This window comes from Dipodomys merriami, unplaced genomic scaffold, assembly GCF_024711535.1.
Source record: "Dipodomys merriami isolate MVZ:Mamm:240054 unplaced genomic scaffold, mDipMer1.0.p SCAF_7, whole genome shotgun sequence".
NCBI lineage: Eukaryota > Metazoa > Chordata > Mammalia > Rodentia > Heteromyidae > Dipodomys > Dipodomys merriami.
In genome coordinates this window covers 33192002-33217547 of record NW_027206290.1, presented here as the reverse complement: position 1 = coordinate 33217547, position 25546 = coordinate 33192002, and the positions used below count along the sequence as shown (strand labels likewise).

Genomic DNA, 25546 nt, shown 5'->3' with positions numbered 1-25546 from the left:
GCAAGGCAAGCGCTCTACCACTGAGCCACCTTCCCAGCCCGTTTTATATATTTTTGTTTGACTTTTTCTATTTTATTTATTCCATTCCCTCTGACTGAGAGTATAGGCTGTGTTACATCTTAATTTTCTTTTCTTTTTTTTTTTGGGTCCGGTCATGGGGCCTGAACTCTGGGCCTGGGCGCTGTCCCTCAGCTCTTCAGCTCAAGGCTAGCACTCTACCACTTGAGCCACAGCGCCACTTCTGGCTTTTTTCTTATGTGATGCTGAGGAATCGAACCCAGGGCCTTAAGCATGCAAGGCAAGTGCTCTACCACTGAGCCACCTTCCCAGCCCCACATCTTAATTTCCTATGTTAAAAAGGGCCTAATAAGTTGTTTTACAGTGAGTTAAACCAAAGCATTAAACTTAGCAATATAAAAAAAACAGAAACAAGTAAGCATTTAAACTTAGAAGCTCTGTAAGAACTGATAAAATCAACAAAACTCTTATTGGTAATTGCATCACTCAGTTCTGGTTTTCCTATGTGTAAAATAGATAACATCTACTTCATTTGTTTTATGTTGTAAGTGTAACATATTAACATACATCAAGCTACAAAACATAACCCAAATTAGTTACTGGTATTAAAACTTAACCTATTAAGAGGATATTTTGGTACTCCACATGAAAAGGTAAGTCTACAATTCTATCTTCGGAATCTGAAAAATAAGGATTAACACATTTTCTTTAGTGCTAGTTTGCTTTTTCTAATGAAAAACAAGTCATTAAAATGTTGCTGTTGCCCTTGTTTTCTATTAGTAAGAATGGTATCTGAAACTCTGAATCATTAAAAAAATTGAAATATTAAAATATGCATGTATATGAAAGTAAGGATGTATGTACATGAAACTAATGATCACTACTGGTAAAGGGTCACAGGAATTGCGACTATAGTGAATGGAAATTTTCTTGAGTGTTAAGTTCAGAGAACCTTTGAGGTATAAAATGCTCACAAAAGAAAAAAATGTAAAATCCTCAATAATGAGTTAGATGAATTTGTGGTTCTCTATGTTATATATTACTGGAGAAAATTGGGAAAGGGAGGAGGCTATGTGAAAGAACATGGTGTGAGATTAATCTTATTTGATGAATAACCATCTATGATTTACAGAGCATTCTATGCTAGGTATTTTGAATGCTTGGTCCTACTTAATTCTCATAATACCACACAATAAAATCTGGAAAGATAAAATTCAAATTAGAGAATTTGTACACCTTCCTGAAGATCATATAGATAATAAGACTTACAATGGAAGCTAGCCATTATCATTTATGGGAGGGTAGAAGTGGAGTGGGATGAGGGCCTGTGCTTGCTAAGCAGGTGCTCTACCACTTGAGCCACACACCCATCCCAACATCACTTATTTTAATGCATTCTATTCTGAGCCTAGCAAGTTTTTCTACTACTCAGCTATAAATGCATGCAGGCATATCCTGTGTAGGACATATCCTTTCTTTGAAGAGGACCAAACACTGGCTCATTTCCCAGGAACAATTCTGAAAAGGTCCCCTTGACCACAACATTTCCCGTTCTGGAAATCTCAACAGTTTAGCTAATTCGTGTGTTACTTTAGTAATTTCAAGTCACTTAACAACAGTGAAACATAATTACCTGACTTATACTAGGATGTAGAATAAACGAGATTAGTGGCCAAGCTATCTTTGAATCAGTTCTCGCTCCCAGGTTCTCATCCTAAATCTAGTTGAGTGAGGTAAGACTACTGGAAGGCTTCCATTGCAAACAACTGATTTCCCAGATGTTATACTACATCTACAAGGACATGTGGATACTAGATCAAATTCTTCTGGAAGTAGTAAAGGCCTTGGGCAACCACATGTAAAACAGTCCAAAGGACATGTGATAAGATAATACAATCCCCTAGTGGATTTTGTTGTTGTTATTACTGTGGATTTTTTTCTTCTTTAAGAAAAGGTTTTTCTGCATAATTCAGGTGGCCTTTAACTTCGGATCCTCCTGCTTCAGTCTCAAAGTTCTGGAATTGCCATACCTGGGCTCCTGGTTTTTGTGTTTTTTTTAAGGTACAATAAGATAGTTATAAGCAGCTAGACATGGTGACACACGTCTATAATTCCAGTGTCTGGGAGGCTGCACAGTAAAAGAGGAATTAAAATAATTTCAGACTCAACTGTGATATATATATATATATATATATTTGTATACATATATATTTTTAGTAAGACATTTTAAAAAGAGGAAATGAGAGGAAATCAGAAATATATTTATACAATTTGTATGAACTATATTTGCATAGTAAAAGAGGAATCAAAATACAAATATTCAAAGTTTATGAGGGAAATAAGCATCTGGGATCCTCAGATCTCAGCCTCCTGAGTAGCTAGGATTATTGGCGTGAGCCACTGGCGCCCGGCAAAATCACGTATTTTATAGTAACTATGACCTTCATTAGTCAGTCGCTTCAGGAGATACAGATGGAGACAAAAAGCAAATGATGAATACAAGGAAAAGAAAGTTAGATGATGGTAATTGTATCTCAAAGAACAAAGCACTAGAAAGGTTACTTTAATAAAGAAAACCTATTTAAGGTTACTTAAGCTTGTGGCTATTATGATTTCATATAGCACAGAGTGTTTGACATCTAAAGATATCAAAGTTGCAGATCAACTTTTGCTGGTTCAGGATTACCTAAGATGGAACTTTCTGATTAATATGCACAGAATAAATCTTTCTGATTCTCTTTTATCTCATTCATACCTTGGTTTACCTTAACAAAACAAAACAAAAAACAAACAACTAAGACAGGGTCTTACTATGCACCCTATGCTAGCCTTTGAGCCTTGACCCTCCTGCCTCAGCCTCTCAATTACAGCCTATGATTATAGGCTTGGTTTGCCATTTGATAAAGAAATCATAAAACCAAATTTACCCATTCTCATGAAGAGTTTCAGCTCCAATCTCAAGCAGCAGGTACAAACAAAAATAGAAGATAAAAGCTGAGTGCTGGTTGCTCACACCTGTAATCCTAGCTACTCAGGAGCCTGAGATCTGAGGATCACAGTTCAAAGCCAGCCTAGGCAGGAAAAGTCTGAGAGTCTTATCTTCAATTAACTACCAGAAAACTGGAAGTGGCAGCACTGTGGCTCAAGTGGTAGAGTGCTAGCCTGAGCTAAAGCCCTCAAGGATAGTGCCCAGGCCCAGAGTTCAAGCCCCACACCCACAACAAAACAAATAAAAAGAACAGATTAGAGGCAAGGATCAGCAAAGAGTCTTTGTAAGCAATACCACATTTCCTTTCTTAATGGCAGCCAGAGCAAGATATGGAACAGAAAAGTATCACCTTGACTTTTCCTTACTTTCATTTTATCTTTTTAGAATAAGAGTGACATACCAAAGTTTACCAGCCAGACATGTTTACGAGAAAAAAAAATTAAACAATTCTCACTGTAATAAAAGACAACTTTTTTTTTTTTTGGACATAATGCCTTACTATATATCCAATGCTTGTCTAAAATTTGTGATCCTCCTGCCTCAGCCTCCCAAGTGCTAGGATTTCAGTAGAGCACTATACTGAGGCTGAGAAAAACTTTGATTAGCCTGCTTTATAGTCATGCCACCTTAAATACCAGAGATTTTTCTCTTTGATCATTTTAAACTTTGTTAAGACTTACTTAAATTCTTTTATGAGGGCTGGGAAGGTGGCTCAGTGGTAGAGCGCTTGCCTTGCATGCCTGAGGACCCTGGGTTCAATTCCTCAGCACCACATAAGCAAAAAGAAAAAAGCCAGAAGTGGCGCTGTGGCTCAAGTGGTAGAGCACTAGCCTTGAGCTGAAGAGCTGAGGGACAGCGCCCAGGCCCAGAGTTCAAGCCCCACGACCAGACCCCCCCCCCCAAAAAAAAAATTCTTTTATGAAAAGTGTTGAAATTTCACGTGCTTCATGCTAACATGGGACAAAGTGTGTGTGTGTGTATATCTAAATCTATCTCTCTATCTCTCTATCTATCTATATTGCCAGCCAGCATTAGGGCTTCAACATCTAGGTTTTGAGCTCTTTTGCTTGCTTGCTTACTTATAGCTGGGGACTCTGTCACTTGAACCATACTTCTAGCCCAGATTTTTCTGGTTATTATGGAGTCTCCTGGGACTTTTCTGTCCAAGTTGGCTTCAAATCTTGATCATTTAGGTCCTAGCCTTTTGAGCAACTAGTATTACAGGCATGAGATACCAGCACTTGTCTCTTTCTGGTTCTAATATGAAGCAGTATATAAAGTTTGTTGTATAGGTCTGGGAATGTGGCTTAGTGGTAGAGTGCTGGCCTAACATACATGAAGCCCTGAATTCGTTCCTCAGTATTATATAAAGAAAAAGCCAGAAGTGGCACTGTGGTTCAAGTGGTAGAGTACTAGTCTTGAGCACAGAGAGGCTCAGGGACAGGGCCTAGGCCCTGGGTTCAAGACCCAGAACTGGGGGGAAAAAAACCCAAAAAACCTTTGTTATATTAAGTATATAAAATAGGTTATACTTATAACAAATGACTGACATATCTTATCTTTAGTTATGATGAAATAAGAACTCTAATGACCATGTTTCTGGTATATAAAAAATGTCATCTGTTGATAAGAAATCCCTCTTACCTGTTCAGTAGCTGTAGGGCAATAGAAGACTAATAAAATAGTTGTACAGATGTTTATTGATAGTCCAATGATGGTGATGAGATTTGGAGCAATCCACGAGGGAACTCTTCCAACTAACCATTCCCAATACCCTTGCATTAAGGGCTCAAGCAAGGATCGTCCAGCACTCTGATATCTGTGTTCTTCTAGTCGCTTTAGTTGGTGTCTTGACAATGGTGGTGTAGGTAACTGAAACAACTTATTTAATACACAACCTGTAGTACTCATATGCCCCAAGCCCACAGGGGACTCCGGGTGAGAATCTCCACATCGTTTCCTTGTTGACCGGTGCCCACTCATGGATCTTGGTTTTCTTTTATTTGGAGACAGCAATTTATTTGATTTTGTAGCTTTTCACAGCAATGTATCTGGAAAACAAAACAACAAAAAGAGAGATGTTTGTCTAATACTTCTACTATAACCAAACAAGATAAAAACTTAAAGTCATCCTAAAAGAATAATATAAAACAGGAGTGAGAAAACTAGGGACCTGAGAGCTTGGTTCTAGTTCTTACTGAAAGTTTAAGACCTTATCTTTAAGAGAAAACTACTGAGGGACTTTCTTTTTTCTTCTGTTGGTTGTGGGGCTTGAACTCTGGGCCTGGGTGCCGCACCTCAGCTCTTCAACTCAAGGTGAGTGCTCTACCACTTGAGCCACAGTGCCACCTCTGGTTTTGTGAGTGGTTTATTGGAGAGAAGAGTCTCACAGACTTTTCCTGTTGGCTGGCTTTGAACTGTGATCCTCAGATCTCAGCCTCGGAGTAGCTAGGATTACAGATGTGAGCCACTGATGCCTGGCTACTGAGGGACTTTAATAGTCAAATGCTTCTTGTTACTTCATAGTGTAGCTGACTTTGCAGCTCATACTCTTTCTATTCCCTAGTCCTTTAGTTGTATTATGTTACAAATACTTCATTTGCATGGAAACTCAAGCCCCAAGTCTAGCAACTTAGTATTATTTCATAAAAGCTGTTTACTGAACACTTTCATTACATTCCAATCTAAGTACTTCTTAATACGTAACTCAATCCCCACAACTATAGAAGGTAGGAACTATTTATTACTCTCATTTTGTACAGTAAAATAAACTAAGACAAAATGAGACTAATTAACTTGTCCAATTCATAGCTAATAAGTGAAACAGAAGCACAAGGTTTCTATTCAAGCTAAATTTAAAAAATTTTATTGATGGAAAGGATATGGATGGTATTAAGGTGGGGAAAATAACAAAAAAGAAAATTAAGAAACAGTACTGTGCGTGTGTGCGTGTGTGTGCGTGTGTGTGTGTGTGTGTGTATAGGCGGTTGGTAACCTGACAAACTAAAGTAGTAGTAAGAAAACATGAGCAACAATGCTTGACAAGAAATGAAGAAATGTACTCATTACCTTACTTATGTAACCATAACCCCTCTGTACAAAGTCATTACAATAAAATAAAAATAAAAATAAACCAAAATAACACAAGCAAATTGGTTGTTAGCTTTTGTTGGAGGACTTTTGAGTTTAATATCTGAAGAACTTACATTTGATTTAGAAAAGATTAGACATAATACGATTATCAGTAATTAAGCAGAGTAAGAAAATTAACATAGTATTTTCAAGATTAGTAGAGCTGCTATATATACATAATTTACAATGGAGAGTAGTGAGAACTATTAAAAATGAACATATCTCAATGGTTTTAACTGGTGAGAGCCTATCCTAGGGTGGCAAAAATGGAAATATGAAAGACAGTCAAGTTTATGGGTAATTTCTATTTAAAAGAATTAGCAGATAGTTCTTAGAATTCAGTGTAAGAAGAAAAATCAATGAACAGCAATTCTTGCACTTCTGTCAAAGGGAAAGTTAAGAAGTTTGTTACGTTTTCGGCTTTTGGGATACAGGGCAAAAGAGGAACTGGAAAAAAGTGTGGGGAAGAAGCCAAATATTCAACTTTTATTTACTTAGTAGTACTGGTGTTTGAACCAAGGGCCTCATAATTGCTAGGCAGTACTTTAGGCACTTGATTCAGGCTCCCTGCACCCAATTTAAAAAAAGAATATTTATTGTCTTTTTCCTCAGTGTTGGGGAGCAAATCTAGGGCTAGCCATATGCTGGCCATGTGCCACTGAGCTTATAGTCCATCCAGCACCCCATCCTCCCTCCTTTTAGGAAGAGTGAACAAATGTCATAGCATTCAATATACACTATGTAAAAAATATGCAATTTATGGGCAGGGATGGGGAAAAAAAAAGTGAAGGAAGGAGTGGCATTGTCTTTTTTTTTGGGGGGGGGGGTCCATCATGGGGCCTGAACTCTGGGCCTGGGCGCAGGAGTGGCATTGTCTAAGAAAAACTGCACTCATCACCTGACTTATGGAATTGTAACCCTGCTGTATAACTCCTTAATAGTAACAATACAAATTTTCAAAGAGATAGTGTCTTGCTGTGTTCCCCAGGACAGTCTTAGAGCAGATGGGCTCAAGCAGTCTGCCTGCCTCAGCCTCACAACAGTTGGTACTATAGGCCTATTCCAGCACGCCTAGTCTCTACAAGTTCAAAAGACTAAAGTCTGAGCAAAAGATTAAATTTCAATTCACTACTTAGAGCTAACCTCTAGATAAAGACTATAAAGTAGAAAGGTTCTTGAAAGTATTAACTATGGAGAGAAAAGGAAAAGATAAAGAGCCCTGTGGGAAACTCATAGTTATTGAATAGGAGGAGGAACAGAAACACTAAGATTAGAAGGGAAAAAAAAAGATTAATCTTAATAGAACTGAAAGGGTAGTGGCATTAAACTAAGAGAAAGGTATTTGATATTCTACTTGAAAACTATCCAGAAAGCAACAGGAAACTACCAGAAATGGTATACTATGTGACTAAAGAATGTGGTGCAGGGTCTAGGACATCTTAATAGAGGATCTAGTATCAAAACATGACTGTTGTCTCTTATTTTTCCTGTGGTAAGATCTAGCTTATTTTTGTAGAGTGGTTCACAGACTGGTAGCTGTTACCTTATTGATACTGGCTAAAGGGCCAAGGGCTAGTGAAGTTGAGGGAGAGGTGGTGGCATCACCAGAGGAGACACCTAGGCATGTCTAGACTGCACATGAGGATACAATGTTGGTCTCAGATGCAGACCATGACTTTCCCTCTACATCCTCAAAAATATTCTGTTCCAAGATTTTCATGTCACTAATGACCCGAGGTGGTATCCAAAACCTTTGCCAATCATCTTTCTCAACATCTGTTTCAAAAAGTAGTCATTGTAGTCTCATAATCCAAATAACTTGAAGTAGAATTTCAAAAATCCCAAAAGAATAATCAATGACACAATTTAAGCTACTGAGGTCCTCTAAAATAAACGAATATTTAAATTTTTAACCTTTGCTCACAAAAGTGTTGTGTCTCACACAACGAAAGTACTCATTAATCCTTTAAAAATGTTTTATTTATAATCATTTTCTTTTCATTTATTTACTAATCTGTAAGTAGCTGTATAAAAGGTCTTAATTTGACATGCTATTTTTTTGAAACTGGAGATTAAACTCAGCTTTCTAGGCAAGTGCTCTAGCTATACTGCATCACACCCCAAGTCCTAAACCTGTTTTTAAAGTAGTATTTCTACATTGTAAAACAACTAGTGAATGGTATCACTTTAGATCAAATGACAGGCTGGTAATCACCAAAACACTAGCTTTATAATAGTCAAACTTTATGTAGTAAAACAATGCATTTTCATATTTAGTAAGCTCTAATTAGCTTATATGAAACTGCTCGGAGGAAAAAAAAGTTTAGTCAATTCCACTTGTATTTTATTGTTTAAACTTTTATCCTTCTATTATTAAAAAATGGGGTGTTAACTTGCTCTTGGCACTGAACAGTCTGAAGCAACTGATCTGAGTGGTTTTAAGTGCAAATATTTGGCAGGAATGGTTTACAAACTGATACTTTCCTTCTAAGTTTCCCCCCTCATGACCTAGATTTCTTTTAACCTTTTATTTCTCACTTAGAAAAAAACCTACTCTTGGGAAGCCTTTCCACATCTAACTTTTATATATCCAACATAAAAAAATGGGGCTGGGAATGTGGCTTAGTGCTTGCCTAGCCTGCATGAAGCCCTGGGTTCCATTCCTTAGAACCACATGAAACCCTGGGTTCGATTCCTTAGAACCACATAAACAGAAAAAGCTGAAAGTGGTGCTGCGTCTCAAGTGGGGGAGTGCTAGCCTTGAGGAAAAAAGAAAATAAGGGACAGTGCCCAGGCTCTGAGTTCAAGCCCCAAGCAAAAAACAAAAAACAACCAACACCCCCCCCCCAAAAAAAAAAAACGTAAAAAGAGGCAATGAGTTTTTTTTTTTTAAGATTTTTCTTGACAACATTTTAATTTGGAAACTTAGTCTCTGTAAGCTATTAGCAACAATATTGCAAATATAAATTCAGACACACATAGCCCTAGACAGGTATTTTACTTTTAAACACTGCAATAAATAGGTGGGTAGGTCACTGGCAACAGTCACTAACACAGGTCCATTTACACTCTCAACACGTCTATTGTCATGCAAGCCATCTCAGAATAAAACAGGACCTTCTGGATGTTACAATAGATACAACAAACACGTCTATTGTCATGTAAGCCATCTCAGAAAAAAAACAGGACCTTCTGGATGTTACAATAGATACAACAGGAAGATCAGGACAGAAAGGGAACAAGAGGATGTTAGAATGGAAATATGAAAAGGTAGTACAAATATTACAAACACTACTTAACCACTTAAGGTTGTGTATATGTGTGAGGTGCATGCCAGGCCTGGGGCCTGAATAAAAAGCATTTCACTTTCACTTGGCTTTCTTGCTCAAGGCTGGTGCTTTCCCACTTGAGCCACATCTGAGTCTCACAGACTTTCCTTGCCAAGCTAGCTTTGAACTGCAATCCTCAGATTTTAGCCTCCACCAGCACCTGGCTCTGCTTAAAACTTTTATGGTGCCAGACCTATGCCCAAAGGGGTAAGCAGCAGAAAAATGTGCTTTATTTCTATAGTATAGAAACTAAAAATCCTCAGATCTCAGGCTCCAGAGTAGTTAGGATTACAGGTGTAAGCCATCAGCACCCTCCTGAAAATAGTTTTTATGGAAAAATCGTTCCAAGTTCCAATACATTCAAGTAATATTTGACTGTAATGAACCAGACAGATGTTTTTAGCTTCCCCATGGCTAAAAAGCTGGCAAATAAGCAATAATATTACACAGTGTGATGGGCACTATAAGAAAAATAAGTTAATGAGTCAGAAAATAGTTTGGAGTGCATATTTTACATTAAGCGACTGAAATCTTTGAAGACAAAAAACCACTGAGGATTTAAAATACCCCTCCCCCCCCCAAAAAAAAACTGATCTGGGTACTAGGGGCTAGCTACTCTGATATCATGGTTGGAAGCCAGTCCAGGCAGAAAAGTCCATTGAGACTCTCATCTCAAGCTAACCAGTCCCAACTAACCCTCGACCCCCTCAACCACACACACAAAATAAAAAAAAAAAAAGAAAAAAAATACCCAGAAGTGGAGTTGTGGCTCAAGTGCTCAAGTAATGAGCACCAGTCTTGAGAGAAAAAACTAAAAACAAAGCAAACAAACAAATAAAAACCCTACAACACTGGAGCACAGCCTAATTGTTAACCACAGATAGATTTTCATAAATCGTAAGAATAACTGAGTACCTTAAAGTATATTAAAAAAAAGTTCTTGCCACCTGTTGAAGTTCATTTTATAAATATTGGTCACAGTACTTTGGCAACTTTCCCACCTATAATCTGTAAATACCCTCTTCTGTTATAACCTGGCTTTAGCACTTAGCTCCATTGAATGTTTTCTTTATAGACTTTTTTTTTTGGTCTTTCCCCACATTGCTCTGTAAGTTCCACAAGTGCAAAGGCCATGCTTGTTTGCTAACATTCTTTTCCCATAGTCTCATACCAGCCTTAGCACTATGTAAGTAATCACACTTATTGAATGATGAGCAGATATGATTCATCTTATATTTAAGGAACACTTTAGTAGTTCTAGATCTTGTGGAAGCAGAAAAACAGAGATATGTCATTCTATACTGTCCAGAAGCTCCAAAGCTTTGTTGTGTGTGTGTGTGGGAAGGGGGGCAGAGAGAGAGAGAAGTCTTAGTAAGTTCTAACATCCTTCCAATATTAAGTTCTAACCTTCCAACAAACGTTTGGAGAACAAATGGTTTGACAAAACATCGTGTGTGTGTGTGTGTGTGACAAAACATCGTGTGTGTGTGTGTGTGTGTGTGTGTGTGTGTGCGCGCGCGCGCGCGCGCGCTGGCCCTGGGGCTTCAACCCAGGGACTGGGATCTGTTCCTGAGTTCTGTCGCTCAAAGGCTGATGCTCAAACACCTGAGCTACACAACTCCATTTCCAACTTTTTGTTGGTTAACTAGGAATAGAGTCTCAGGAACTTTCCTGCTCAGGCTGGCTTTGAACTTATTCCTCAGATTGCACCCTCCTTCCTTGTACAGGCATGAATATATATCTATGTGAAAAGCTCAGCAAAGACAAAAATATAATCAAATACTTAATAGTCACTAAAACTACATGCAATTTTGGGACTTAAACACCCATCATGTAAGACATTTGTACTTACAGTAGCTGAGGATAAAAGCATCCTTCCTATTCTAGACTTCCGCATGGGGAACACCTGACAAATACCAGTAAAACAAACAACTCCTCCCAACTGCTAGGCAGAGCATAAGGTAAACTTGCACAATATCCAACCTGTTATGTGAAATTCCAGAATTCCACCCCCCCCATGTCTAAGGTGCCAAGTTTTGATCTGCACTGATTCAGCAGTATATTCATAAGCCTTTCACAGGAAACCTGCTCTTTCCCAACTCCATAGCACCATGAAAGTAAAATACCAATGGCTGACACGAAGGGAGAATGATGGGTGGGGAAAATGATAAAACAACAACAACGACAAAAACCAAGAAAGGGAGAAACAAAACTGAATCGCTAGATGAAGTTCAACATTGTTTAGCAAGTGACACATAAAACAAATTTACAACCCAGGGCACCAGTGGCTTGCTCATGCCTGTAATCCTAGTTCCTTAGGAAACTGAGATCTGAAGATCCTGGTTTGAAGCCAGCTGGGGCAGTTAAGCCCATGAAAGCCTTATCTCCAACAAACAGCAAAAGAAAGCTGGAAGCAGAGGTATGGCTGTAGTAAAGCACCAGCCTTTCGTGAAAAAGCTAAGTGATATTGCCCAGCCCACTATGGGTGCAGGAGCCGAGTGTGTGTGCAAATACACATACACAAATTACATATACAAAAGCCTTTTTACCACAAACTTGGAAGAAAAAAAATTACTGTGTAATACAACTTAAATGTAGTGTTTTGCTAAAGTGAAGTCTTGCCTTCCTTAAAACAAAAATAACCCCCCCCCCCCCCGCAAGGACGGACGGTGGGGGGGGGACAGCAAAAGCCTGGCTTTGTCTATTTTTCTAGTTTCTGAAAATGAACATAGAATGACTCTCAAAGAATATCAACAGTACTTTTGGTCAGCTTAAATAACATACAGAAGCCTAGCAAAAGAAGAATCTGCTATGTAATAGAATGTAATTAGCGCTAACGAGGCAGATTTATCTAATATATACTTCTTTTAAGGAAGGGTTGCAATGAAAAATTCTACAAGGAACTTCAATCAGCGCGGGTGGAATACGCAACCAAATAGTGTTAGGACTTGTCTCTGAGATTTCATACGAACAGATAGTTGTCAATGGTAGTGGACCGAGTGCCTCAGCCCAGTGTGGTTTGTGTTTTGAGTCAATTCAACAGGCACGGATTAGAGCATATCCGTCGGAACGGAGTCTTCTGACCACGTACAGATTTAGCCGTGCACTGCAAGACTCCCAAGGCAAAGCCTACAATGCAATGCCACCGATGCCAAACGTCCGGGACGTAACACGGCCAAACTGCGAGGTGCAGAAGGCACCGCTGAGGGTGAAGATCCCATTCACCCCAGGGCTCCTGGCAAACGCGAGCAAGCCTCCCGTCGTTCCTCCTTCTAAGAATACTGCGGAAACACACCCCATTCGCTGGCGTGTCTGCGCTGGTCAGGAGGAGCTGAAATTTCTAGAAAAGTTGCTGACCAAGAAGCGAGGCCCAGCCAGGAAACCTCCACCACCGCCATCACCACCACCACGGCAGGCAATTCCAAAGGGGAAGAAGGCGCAGCCGGCCCGAGATGCTGCCCGGTGTGTGGAGCTGGCAGCGCTGGGGCAGGACGGTGTAGTGCCGACAGGCAGGCTCGGTTCCGCCCGGGCGGCGGCCCAGCCCTCCTGCCGCCCGCCGCCGGCCGGCCGCGCTCCGCGGTCCCCGCTCCCCCAGCCCCGACTCCCGCTTCGGCCCGCGCAGGCGCTCTGCCACCTCCCCGTCTCCCAAGCCCCCCGTAAGGGGCAGTCGGTCGCCCCCCCGGCGCTGCCCGAGCCCCGCGCACGGGCGCGAGAGGCCGCCCTGCATGAGGAAGGGCGGCGTTCGTCTCAGCGAAACCCCACACACCACTCCGCCGAGGAGCCCTCCCCGGAGCCTCCAGGCTCGCCCTCCTTCCCCTCCACGTCCTTCACATCCGGGCCTCTTCCGCTCTCCCGAGACTTTACCCCAGCATCCTTACCCGCACTCCGACAAGCACACCTACGAATAACAACTCCGGGTCCAGCCGCCCGGGTGACTCCAAGCGGCGGCGGCACGTTCACGACACTTTCGCGACTGCCGTAAAGGGCGCGCGCGTCGGGGGTGGGGGGTCGGAAGGAGCGGCAGCGCGTCCCCGAGCTGGCCGGGCGGCTCGGGAGCGCGCCCCAGAGTTCCACCCTGTCTCCTGCTGCGGCCGGGCGGTGAGCACCGGAGCCCTGGGCTGACGCTGGCTGGATCTGCCAGGTTAGGCATTTCAGAAGGTGAGGTGAGGAGGGGAAAATGCTTGATGCCTGGAGCCCGACGTTTGGAAATGCGACAGCGGACTGGGACGTGGCCCCGGGGGTGCTCTGGGGCTCTGCCCGTCTCCCCGGGAGCCGGCCACCCGCCCCCCCCCCATCCCCTGGGCCCCGCCAAGGTCTGTCTGCACCTGGGGGTGCGCGATGCGAAGGCCAGGGCCGGGCTGGGGGGTGTGCAAGGCGGTGGGAGACCTTCGTGGGGACCCAAGAGGGGCTGGGCTGGTGAGTGCAGGTGGGTTCAGACCCCGTACCCCACTTTGCTGTCTCGTTACTTGGTTCTTCCACGGCCCGATTGCCCCCCTCTCCCCCCACAGCGGCGCTTCTTTGTAAACTGTCTCCTGCATCTTCTCCTGGAGGCCCAAGGTGAAGCGAAACAGATCTCTGCTCCAGTGCTGTGGGACCTGGCGGAAAAAAAGAAAAAAGCAGAGATTTAAACACTCTGTTTTTGTTTTTAAGCGGGTAAGAACCCCCCCTCAACACACACACACACACACACACACACTACGGTTTGGGTTGGGTACGTGTTCCCGTTGTCACTGCTGGGCACAGATTCTGGTGGCGCGGGCAGGAGTCAGTTTGAAACTGGGATCCTTGGTGACCTTGTATTTGCTGGAACTCCGTCTACTGCTGCCCACATTGGTGATGCTGGGAGTGGTTCCCACGCGGACAGGAAGTTGCTGGTCTTTTGTTTCCTCAGGACCGGAGTTTTTCATTTGCAAAACAGGAAACGGCTTGGAAAAAAAAAATCTTCCCAGTTCTTTCAAATTTTAGTTCATGAATCAGTAGGCAATGAAACTCAATTTGTGTGGCATTGGCAAATTTTCATTTCTCTTCCATTGTGAGGTTTATCTTCTGTATTCTTTTAGGATTTAAACTACAGGCCCAATACTCTACATTTGTTAAGAGGCCATTATTAGAGTTCAGGGAAATAATCGTTTTCTTTCATGCTTTACTCTCTGCCTGAGTGAAAGAAGCTCAGGGCTTTCCATCTGTTCACTTGAAACATCCACAATTTACTTTCTTTCTTTTCTTTTATTAACAGGTAGCTGGGAGACTTTATTAAAAGTTTTGAATTATTTTTTTTCTTCGTGCATTTTTCTTATTATAAAAGGTGATGTACCAAGGAGTTACAGTTATATAAGTCAGATATAAAGAGTACATATCTTTTTAAACAATGCCATCCCTTCCCTTGCTCTCTCTCAGGTTTTCCCTCCCATCCCCACCCACAAGTTATACAGTTCATTTTCCAGATAGTATCTAGTGAGTACCACTGCTGCATTTGTTCTCCCTTTTTCCCACCCTCCCAAGAAGAGGGTTTTTCCTTTGTTGCTGTTTTTGTTTTCTTTTTCTTTTGTCCTGTTTGTTTCTCCCAGTTTAGTTTCTTCTTATTCCTTAGCATTTGCCACTTGGAGAAGATGTCATTAGAAATCATCTACCAGTGGCTTTGCATATTTGTAAAAATTGGAGCTGCAGTTCTGATTCTTGGAGTTTCAAAGACAGCACAGAAGATAGGTGATAGATGCAAAAATATTTTGTTGAATATTCTTACTGCTGTGTCGAGTTTATCCCTACATATTTTCAAGTCTTTTAAAGGGTTTCGGCAATTATTGACCATTAAACTTCTGATTTTTTTTTTTGCTAGGAATTACTCTGTTAGTTATCTTTCTATCCTAATTTGTGTACTTCAGTTTCTCATGTTAAACTATCTCGTGTTAAACTCATGTTAAAACTATCTCAAATCCTGCTGCAAATTGAGAGAATTTATACATAGCAGTTCAATCTTATAGGATGCTAGTGACTAATCCTAGCTATGCAAGAGGCAAAGATCTGAGAATTCAAAAAGCCAGAAGTGTAGATGTGGACCAAGTGGTAGAGTGCCAGTCTTGAGCAAAAAAGCTAAGCAGGAGCACAAAGCCCTCAGTTCAAGCTCCAGTACATGCACACACTAAAAAAGCAGTTGAGTCTATGAGTGGTTACTTACCATGGTCTATACGATGGTAATAAAAAATAAATACACTGTCATTTCTTACACTTATCCCGTTCCAGTCTAAGGAACAGTCCTTGGAGGGTTTGTCTGTTTTACAAATAAGAATATTGTAGCTCATGAGTTAAATAACCTATCTGAAATCGTATTACTGGATAATTGGTAAGTGAGTTATTTTTCAAGCTACAGAGCGTTTTGGTGCATTTCTAAAAATATACTGTTTAAAAATTACATAGAAACAAGAAATTGGTATATTCTTTCTCTGTAGATTTCAAGATCTGAAAGAAATACAGTTTAGAGAGTTCTGAAGACAGAAACTTTGTGAACTCATAAAACAGGTAATTTCTCTTTCATCTTCTAAAAGAGGAACACATTGTCTACCTATGATGGTACCCTAACCTTACATGCATTATCTCATTTAATTTTTGAATAAACCTCAATGAAGCAGCTATTGTTTTAGACATTTTAACACACAGTACTAACAGTTACTGTTTATTATACATCAGCAATGTGTTAGGTTTTTATTTTCTTGTTCTGTCATGTTAGTATAATCTCTATAATAACTAGTTAGCCCTGCTCAGTGAAACTCCATAATAACAAAATGCACTATGTCTTTATTGGCCTCCTAGCTGTCAATAGACACATGTGGCTTTCAGCATTTGAAATGTGAGAATTTTAACAGAGGAACTGAGATTGTAATTTTTACTTAATTTGAACCAATTGAAAATTTAATTAATATAGCTGCATGTTCCTATTCATTACTTAGTATGTGCTACCTACATAGTAGAAACTGTTTCAAAGAAGTTATGAAGTTTTTTTTTGTTTTTGTTTTTGTTTTGTTTTTTTGGGTCTGGTCTTGGGGCCAGAACTCTGAGCCTGGGTGCTGTCCCTCAGCTCTTCAGCTCAAGGCTAGCGCTCTAGCACTTGAGCCACAGCACTTGAGCTACAGCGCCACTTCCGGCTTTTTTTCTTTTTGCTTATGTGGTGCTGGGGAATCTAACCCAGGTCTTCATGCATGCAAAGCAAGTGCTCTACCACTGAGCCACCTTCCCAGCCCAGAAGTTATGAAGTTTGACCAAGTTTACATAATTTTTGTTGTTGTTGTTGTTGATTGTGGGGCTTGAACTCTGGGTCTGGGTGCTGTCCCTCAGCTCTTCAGCTCAAGGCTGCTCTCTACTACTTGAGCCACAGCATCACTTCTGGTTTTCTGAGTGGTTTATTGGAGATAAGAGTCTCATGGAGCTGGCTTTGAACTGTGATCCTCAGATCTCAGCCTCCTGAGTAGCTAGGATTACAGGCATGTGTCACCAATGCCTGGCTACATTATTTTATTAAAAAAAAATTTTTTTTTTTGGTTAGACATGGGGCTTGAACTCTGGGCCTGGGTACTGTCCCTCAGCTCTTTAGCTCAAGGCTAGAGCCCTACCACTTGAGTTAGAGCACTACTTCCTAGCTTTTTTCTGCTTATGTGGGGCTGAGGAATTGAACCCAGGGCCTCATGCATGCAAGGCAAACACTCTGCCACTGAGCCACCTTCCCAGCCCCTAAAAAAAAAGTTTTAAAACCAGGTAACTTGAGAGAATTGATGGAATAACAAGAGATGGGGAAAATGATGGAAGGGAGGATATTGATCAAGATGCATTGTACTCATAAAACTGACATGTTAAATTGAAAAGCCTTTGGACAAGATTTAAATGATAATTTAAAAAGAAAAATAAAGTTGTTATGATTATTATTTTTGGCCAGTCATGGGGCCTGAACTCCGGGCCTGGGTGCTGTCCCTCAGCTCTTCAGCTCAAGGCTAGGACTCTACCACTTTGAGCCACAGAACCACTTCTGGCTTTTGTTGCTTATGTGGTGCTGAGGAATTGAACCTACGGTCTCATGCATGCAAGGCAAGTGCTCTACCACTGAGCCACCTTCCCAGCCCTAAAATAATTTGTTTTCTATCCGAGGATTGTCTTAGAAAAGTTAACTTAGCATGAAGATAGCCTAGCTGAGGGGAAATGAAGCAGGTCAACAGAGCTGAGAGTCTGAATTATAATGAGAATCTGAATTAAATGTACAGTTGGAGGAATGATAATCTTAAGCAAGTTATAGAAATAGGAGTGCCATTATCACTTGGTATAGCTTATGAGGGCTCTGAAGAAAGTCAGTTTCTCTGCATAGCTTCAAAATCTAGGGAAGAAAATAACACTGTATTCTAAAGTAAACAAAAACAGAACAAAGCAAAAACGATCAATAATGAGAGTTAAAGAGGGTTTAGTTTTGACTGCCTGTTCATTCCACAAATACTGAGTGACTCAGCTAAGTATAGTCAGCAAAGACTTTATCCACTGGAGATACCCTTCTAAATTTTCCTACTGTAAAAGAAAAGATTTGCAACAGATGAACAAGTCAAGTATTCTCAGAAGAATAGACGCTTACTTCCAGATAGGGATGAGGGAAAGTTGTTGGTCCAAGAGAATGATTGAGGTCTGTTTTGAATAGGAATGATCTATATGTGTAAAAAGATAAATTGGAGCAGAAGTAATACTTCTACCAGTGGGATGGACAAAATATTTTGAAATCCTTTTTGCCAAAACATCCAAATACTGAATAAGTAATAGTTTTATCCTTGTAAATAAGTGCATATCAGATCTTACACAGAAATAAAGGGAAATCCTCAAGGCTGAAAAGTAATACAGAGCTGAAGATAGAGTAGCAAGTATGTTTTCTCTGGGGTCATTTGGTTGATAGAATTAAGCACACGGAAGACCATGAGATAGGTTTCCTACGGTCATACCAGCGTAGGCAGATAGCACTCCTATCCATGTGACCTCAAGTATACAACTTCAACAGACACTCTTCATATGGTAGTTTGTGCAAATGGTATCTATACTTCAGTGGGTGACATTTTTAGAAAGTAAAATGTAAAATTTTCCACTTAAAATTATATAACTCATGGCCTTGGAAAACCACTTCTTCCCAAATTTAGTCAGGATCTCAGAAGTCTACACATTCAGTGAAAGGTAAGACAGAAATATATTTCCCTCTTGGCACACAGGATGGTCAAGAAGAAATTTGTCTATTTTCACCACAGTTCTAGGTGGGAGAAGAAAGATACCACTTGGGTACTTGAAGCTGTAGTGTTTGCAATCACTCAGGTTCAAGGTTGGTTCAAGTTTACATTCTACATGATTGGAAAAACTGACAGCCAAAAAATTAATACAAAGTTGGCTCCTGTTAGTAATGTGCCAAAGTACTTGCAAAAGAACATATAGATGCTCCCTAATTTACCCTCAATTAAGTCTTTTTTAATGCTGTCAGATTAAGCTCTTCTAAATTTAGACATCTTTTTGGAAACCATAAAGTACATGCAAGAATGGGCTGAACCAATGAATATGGAGACAGGAAGTGAGAATTGCTGGAAACAGAAATTAAAATAGCACCTAAAGAGATTAGAGAAGAAAAATGAAAGACTTTGGACATGATTAAAAATTCGTACAAATTGAGGATTATTTTTCCAGTAACTGCTCCTGGAAAAAATACCAATGGTGCTTGTGTTCAATTAACTAAGTAGAGGGAGAAAATGAATAATTGATGGGCGGGTAAGGGCTGACAAGAAAAAGAAATAGAGGAGATCATGGTAACTTAGCAGGAAGATCCTCAAATCATGCCTATCATGGTGATTTTAGGGACAAAAGAAAAACTTACAGAGCAAGATGAAAATGTCCTTATTGAGCAAGAAGTCAAATGATTAGCGCACATGACAAGTGAAAACTGTCTGAGAATTCATTTTTTAGAAAGTCCATCTGACATGAGGAAGTTGAGCACCATCAACTGTAGAGAAGAGAAGTGCTAAGGATATTTATGGAGTTTGTGGAGATGACTAAAATTTTTAGGCCATCAAGCTATGAGGAAAAATTTCTTGTAGTTTGAACAGTTTTTTTGGTATGTGTTTGCTTGTTTTTCTGTGCCAGTACTGGGGCTTGAAGGCAGGGCCAGGACATTGTGCCTTAGTTTTTCATGTAAGGCTGGCACTCTACTACTTGAACCATAGGTATACTTGTGTTTTTTGTTGTTGTTATTGGTGAATTGGTTTCAAGGCTTGATCCTCAGATCCTCTTGAGTAGCTAGGATTATAGGCATGAGTCATTGGTTCTCAGTTAAAACTATTTCTGTATTTAAAAAAATTTAAATAAATGTATTAAGATGTAATGGTTTTTAATATACATTATTACTACTATTTTTAGTTTGATTTTGTGCTGGTGGAGATGGAACCCAGGGTCTTACGCATGCTAGGCAAGTGCACAACCACTGAGCCACACTCAGCACTCAAATCGCATGATTGACTCATTATTACATAATAGCTACAGCTATTTGAGTGAATTTAAGACAGAAAGAAATGTGTGATATATGTGTATTTAGGCCCTTTCCCTCCTGACACTTTTAGGTAGGTCCTGGATCACCATTCAAACCCTAAGAGGCCAAGCCCTTAAGGGCCTTAAGCATTTCTATATTTTAGTATTAGTAAGGACCAATTATCCTGATGATGCAGATGACCATATATTTAACATTATGGCAAAGACCAGTTAGGAAGTTATGAAAATAATCTGGTTAAAAATGATGATTAATTGGAGCTGGGAAGGTTGCTCAGTGGTAGTGTGCTTGCCTTGCATGTGTGAGGCCCTGGGTTTGATTCCTCAGTACCACATAAGCAGAAAACGCCAGAAATGGCACTGTGGCTCAAGTGGTAGAGCACTAGCCTTGAGCTGAAGAGCTCAGAGATAGCATCCAGGCCCAGAGTTCAGGCCCCCAGCCGACAACCAAAAAAAAAAAAAAAAAAAAAAAGAAGGAAGAAAGAAAGAATGATGATATTTTAGATAGATTAGTGGCAATGAAGATGGAGAAAAGAGGTAGATTGGAAATTGAGGCGAATAAACAGTATTGGTACTTGGTCATTTGTGGGAAAGACAGAAAGGTTTTTCTATGGCTAGTGTGTGAATGAATCTTTGTTTATTTACTAAAAAGCAAGAATTGGGTTGGCATGAGGGATGCTTTCAGAAAGGAAGCATGTCTGGTTGATAAGTACAAGGCTCTAGGAGTGGATGGCTAATGTAGAATGGAGGAAAGTTATTAATAAATTATTGTGTCTATTTTTTTTCTCTTTCAGAAGACCTGTTTGAAATGTGGTGGTTTCAGCAAGGCCTCTGTTTTTTCCCTTCTGCCCTTGTAATTTGGACATCCACTGCTTTGATATTTTCCTACATTACTGCTATAACTCTCCACCATGTCGACCCCTTTTTGCCTTTTATCAGGTCAGTGAAATGTATTTGTAAGAGAATCTGTATGGCTGGGAATGTGGCTTAGTGTAGCGTGCTTACCTAGCATGCATTAGGCCCTGGGTTTGACATACAGATAGAAAAAGCCAGAAGTGGCATTGTAGTTCAAGTGGCAGAGTACTAGCCTTGAGCACAGAGAGGCTCAGAGACAATGCCCAGGCCCTGAGTTCAAGCCTCAGGACTGGAAAAAAATAAAATAAAAATTCATAAGCTGGGTGCTGGTGGCTATAATCCTAACTACTCAGGAAGCTGAGATCTGAGGATCACAGTTCAAAGCCAGCTTGGGCAGAAAAGTCTCCATGAGACTCTTATCTCCAACTAACCACTCAAAAATGGGAAGTGGAGCTGTGGCTCAAGTGGTAGAGTGCTAGCCTTGAGCACAAAGAGACTTAGGGACAGTGTACAGGCCCTGAGTTCAAGTCACACACCCAACAACAACAAAAAAGGAGAATCTGTACGATTCATTCATAGCTTATGTTGAGGCTGACATTTTATGTCAGTGTTTTAAAATTCCGATTTCTATGTTGGCATTTCAACAATAAAGGGAATATAAATTATAGTTTTTAGTTAATTCCATCTCTGTGATACAGTATTGTGGAGACAAGCCAGGGACCAGTGGCTCATGCCTGTAATCCTAGCTACCCAGGAGGCTGAGATCTGAGAATTGTGATTTGAAGCCAACCTGGGCAGAAAAGTTAGTGAGACTCTTAACTCCAATAATCACCAAAACACACAAGTGGAGCTGTGGCTTAAGAGGTAGAACATTGGACTTAAGTGAAAAAACTAATGGACAGCACCTGACCCTGAGTTCAAGTCCCAGTACTAGCACACACACACAAAAAGTATGGAGACAGAAATATGCTACAGTTAATGAACTGCTTAGTTGTCATTCTTTAGTTCTTTGTCTTCCAAAGAAGTATTTGATGTTTCCTCAGAACAAAAAATTGAAATTATTTTCCCCTTAAAATAAAAAAAAATTGTTAACAATAGTTGTTTTCCAATGATGGTTGGAAAAGATAATAGTATCAACAGGTTTATTGATCTACTTAATGTATTCAAAGCAATGTTCTAGGTAGATAACCAAATCCTTACAGCGTTCATAGGAGGTAGGGACTGTTCTCCTCGTTATGTTACTTAGCTCTCTGTTACTGTAACAAATATCTGAGATAATTAGCTTTTAAGGAAAAAAGGTTTATTTTGGCTCACAGTTTGAGAGGTTTCAGTCCCTGATCAATTTGAACTGTTGCTTTTGGCCTATGACTAAGCAGCATGTCATGCAGTAGCATGAAAGCAGTAGGGAAGTAAAACTTTTGTTCATGACCTAGAATCAGAAAAGAGTAAGGAAAGGGGGATAATTTCCTTCAAGAGCATGCTTCTAATAACTGAAGGCCCTCTAACAAAACCCTACCTCTTAACGGTCCACAACTTCCAGGTGCCTCTCTGGGGATCAGACCTCTAAAACATGGAACACTGGGGGCCATTCAATATCTAAACTATAGCAGAAGAAATGAGAGTCCAGGGTGACTAGGTGATTTCTCTAAAATACAGTGATTCAGTAGGTGTTGAAATCAAGATACAAACCTGGCTTTTTGGCTTTAGGGGCTGTGCTCTTTATGACATGCTGGTTAGATATTTCTAACACATTAAGTATTAACAGTTAATTTTGCATAAATATACAAAGACATATACATACATAGACACTAATACACATAATACATACTATATATTAATGTAGATTGCACATTTATAAATCTATCAACTATCTATATATCTGTCTACTTATTTTTGTTGTTTGTGGGGCTCCAACTCAGGGCCTGGATGCTGTCCTTGAGCATTTTCACTCAAGGCTAGTGCTCTACCACTTTAAGACACTTCTGGTTTTCTGGTGGTTAATTACAGATAAGTGTCTCATGGACTTTCCTACCTAGGCTGGCTTTGAACTGCAGTCCTCACATCTTAGCCTCTTGAGTAGGTTGGATTATAGTCAAGGATAATATTACAAATTTTTATGTTGATTTGTATTATGTAATAATCTTAAGTGATAGGAAAAAGTGAGGTAGGTAAATATTTTTAGGCACTTATTATCCTTGTCTCTTTATAAATTAATTGTAGGAGTGGAGCTCATGAGATTTTTTTTTTTCTGGTCCTGGAACTTGAACTCAGGTCCTGGGCGCTGTCCATGAGCTTTTGTGCTCATGGCTAGTTTTCTACCACTTGAGCCACAGCTTCACTTCTGAATTTTTGGTGGTTAATTGGAGATAAAGAGTCTTATGGATTTCCCTGCCTGGGCTGGCTTTGAACCTGATCTTTGGATCTTAGCCTCCTGGGTAGCTAGGATTACAAGTATGAGCCACCAGCTCCTGGGCTTGCCCATGGGCTTTTAAATGAGAAAGATTTGAAATAATTCCTGTTATCTAATGTGAGAAATCTGCATACTTTCTTTTTTATCTTTCAGTGACACAGGAACAATAGCTCCAGAAAAATGCTTATTTGGGGCAATGCTAAATATTTCTGCAGGTTTATGTAAGTATTAATCAAAATTAATAGCAGAATTTTATTTTTTAAACATTATTATGCATCTTTCTAGTAATATTTGAAAAAATGCTATCACTCAATAATTCATCACAGTTATACTCCTTGTAAGGGAAAAAGGATTTGTACAAATGCCAAATTATGAAAGTAAATCTAGAAGAATATCTATAAGGGTTATTTGACCACTTACCAAGTAGAAGTTCTAAGTAGAACCAAATATTCCATGAGGCCTTAGCTAGACTTCTTCAATAACCATTAGGGACACAAACTATTGATAAAATTGATCAGATCCAAGTTCCTTTGGAAATAAATAATTCAGAAATGTATGAACAGAGATGGAACTATGTTTTTATTTTTATTTATTTATTTGTGTATTTTTTGCCAGTCCTGGGGCTTGACTTCAGGGCTTGTGCACTGTCCCTGAGCGTATTTTGCTCAAGGCCAGCACTCTACCACTTGAGCCACAGTGCCAATTCTGGCTTTTTCTGTTTATGTGGAACTAAGGAATTGAACCCAGGGCGTCATGCATGCTAGCAAGCATTCTACCACTAATCCACATTCCTACCCCCTGTTTTGATTTTCTAAGTGATATTCTAGTGCCAAAGAAATGTTCTATAGTGTTTTACATTAGTACTGTGTGTGAACCAAAGCTTTATAGCTAAAATATTTTTATCCAATGTGATTGTTTTAGGTATTAATTATTTGCATCAAAAGGAAATAGGAAAACAATACAAATTACAGAAAGTTTGTATCTAATTTACATATCAAGTTTATATGTATACTATCTGATATATAATTTATTTATATTTAAGTTCTTCAGATATATCTGTATTATATTTTCTATACGTGTAATGTCGTTGGCACTGTTTCTGCAGTAGAAAGTTTAGAAGTTTGATTCTGCATTTTCTTGAAAAATAAGTATGGCAAATGGGCTTTATTGTTTTGTGCAATGGACTGTGTATCTGATTGAGCCAAGTTGTAATAATTTGAAATGATATGAGAGTAAGGCAGATAAGCTTCTTTTTGCTTATGTACTTTTCATCTACATTCTAGAACTAGTTATTTTTTATGCATATGAAAAAAAGAATTTCTGTTTTTTGTAACTTTTTGTGTGTGTGTGTGTGTGCCAGTACTGGGGCATAAAATTCAGAGTTTGGATGATGTTCTTTACCTTTTTCTCTTAAGGCTGATTCTCTGCTACTTGAGCTACTTGAGCTTTCCCACTTCTGGCTTTTTGGTGGTTAATTAGAGATAACAGTTTCACACACTTTCCTGTGTGGGCTGGCTTCCAATCTTGATCCTCAGAACTCAGTCTCCTGAGTAACTAGGATTATAGGAGTGAGCTACTGGTGCCAGGCTATGTAACTCTTTTTTTTTTCTTTTGGTCTGGTCATGGGGCCTGAATTCTGAGCCTGGGCGCTATCCCTGATCTCTTCAGCTCAATGCTAGCGCTCTACCACTTGAGCTTCAGCGCCACTTCCTGATTTTTTCTTTTTTTGCTTATGTGGTGCTGAGCAATCAAACCCAGGGCCTCATGCATGCAAGGCAAGCGCTCTACCACTGAGCCACCTTCCCAGCCCTGTAACTCTTATTGTGAGAAATTTTCAGAGAAATTTCTCTGAAAACTTTTTACTAAATATTTATAGATATGAGGCCCATAGAGGTCAGGTGAGTTTCTCAGATACATAACAGATGTTCTATGATGCAACCTTAAAATCTATTTTTTTGTGTGTGTATTGTTCTCTCACATGACTTCAAAAAGAAAAAAATCCTGGGATCTGGATAGAAGTGTTATTTGTGAACTCTGCATTGGCAACTTTGATTTTCTGGTTATTTATTACTGTGTTGTTTTTCTGATTATCTCTTCCCAGACATTGCTACTATTTATGTTCGTTATAAGCAAGTTCATGCCCTAAATCCTGAAGAAAACCTTATCATCAAATTAAACAAGGCTGGCCTTGTACTTGGAATGCTGAGTTGTTTAGGACTTTCTATTGTGGCAAATTTCCAGGTTTGTGTTTTAACCTACTGTAGGTATTTTTCT

At 39.8% G+C, this 25546-nt stretch overlaps 2 protein-coding genes across 8 annotated transcripts in view; one reads left to right on the top strand and one right to left on the bottom strand.

The window, feature by feature from the left end:
* The window catches only part of Cept1 (choline/ethanolamine phosphotransferase 1), a 48464-nt gene extending 35009 nt beyond the window's left edge, over positions 1 to 13455 (bottom strand). For both annotated transcript variants that reach the window (XM_070006274.1, XM_070006273.1), the window contains exons 1-2: positions 13347 to 13455; positions 4652 to 5058 (exon numbers count right to left, since the gene is read on the bottom strand). In XM_070006274.1, the coding sequence (XP_069862375.1) occupies positions 4652 to 4990 (339 nt within the window). In that variant the 5' untranslated portion in view covers positions 4991 to 5058; positions 13347 to 13455. The remainder of the gene's footprint in view (positions 1 to 4651; positions 5059 to 13346) is intronic.
* A 22-nt stretch (positions 13456 to 13477) lies between these two features.
* Dram2 (DNA damage regulated autophagy modulator 2) overlaps positions 13478 to 25546 on the top strand; it is a 29433-nt gene continuing 17364 nt past the window's right edge. Inside the window, exons 1-6 of one of the 6 annotated variants that reach the window (XM_070006280.1) lie at positions 13478 to 13626; positions 13977 to 14121; positions 15915 to 15984; positions 20802 to 20946; positions 23426 to 23493; positions 25374 to 25513. In XM_070006280.1, the coding sequence (XP_069862381.1) occupies positions 20816 to 20946; positions 23426 to 23493; positions 25374 to 25513 (339 nt within the window). In that variant the 5' untranslated portion in view covers positions 13478 to 13626; positions 13977 to 14121; positions 15915 to 15984; positions 20802 to 20815. Of the gene's footprint in view, positions 13632 to 13976; positions 14122 to 15914; positions 15985 to 20801; positions 20947 to 23425; positions 23494 to 25373; positions 25514 to 25546 lie in introns of all 6 variants that reach the window. The other 5 variants (XM_070006278.1, XM_070006277.1, XM_070006275.1 and 2 more) reach the window with 5 other exon arrangements.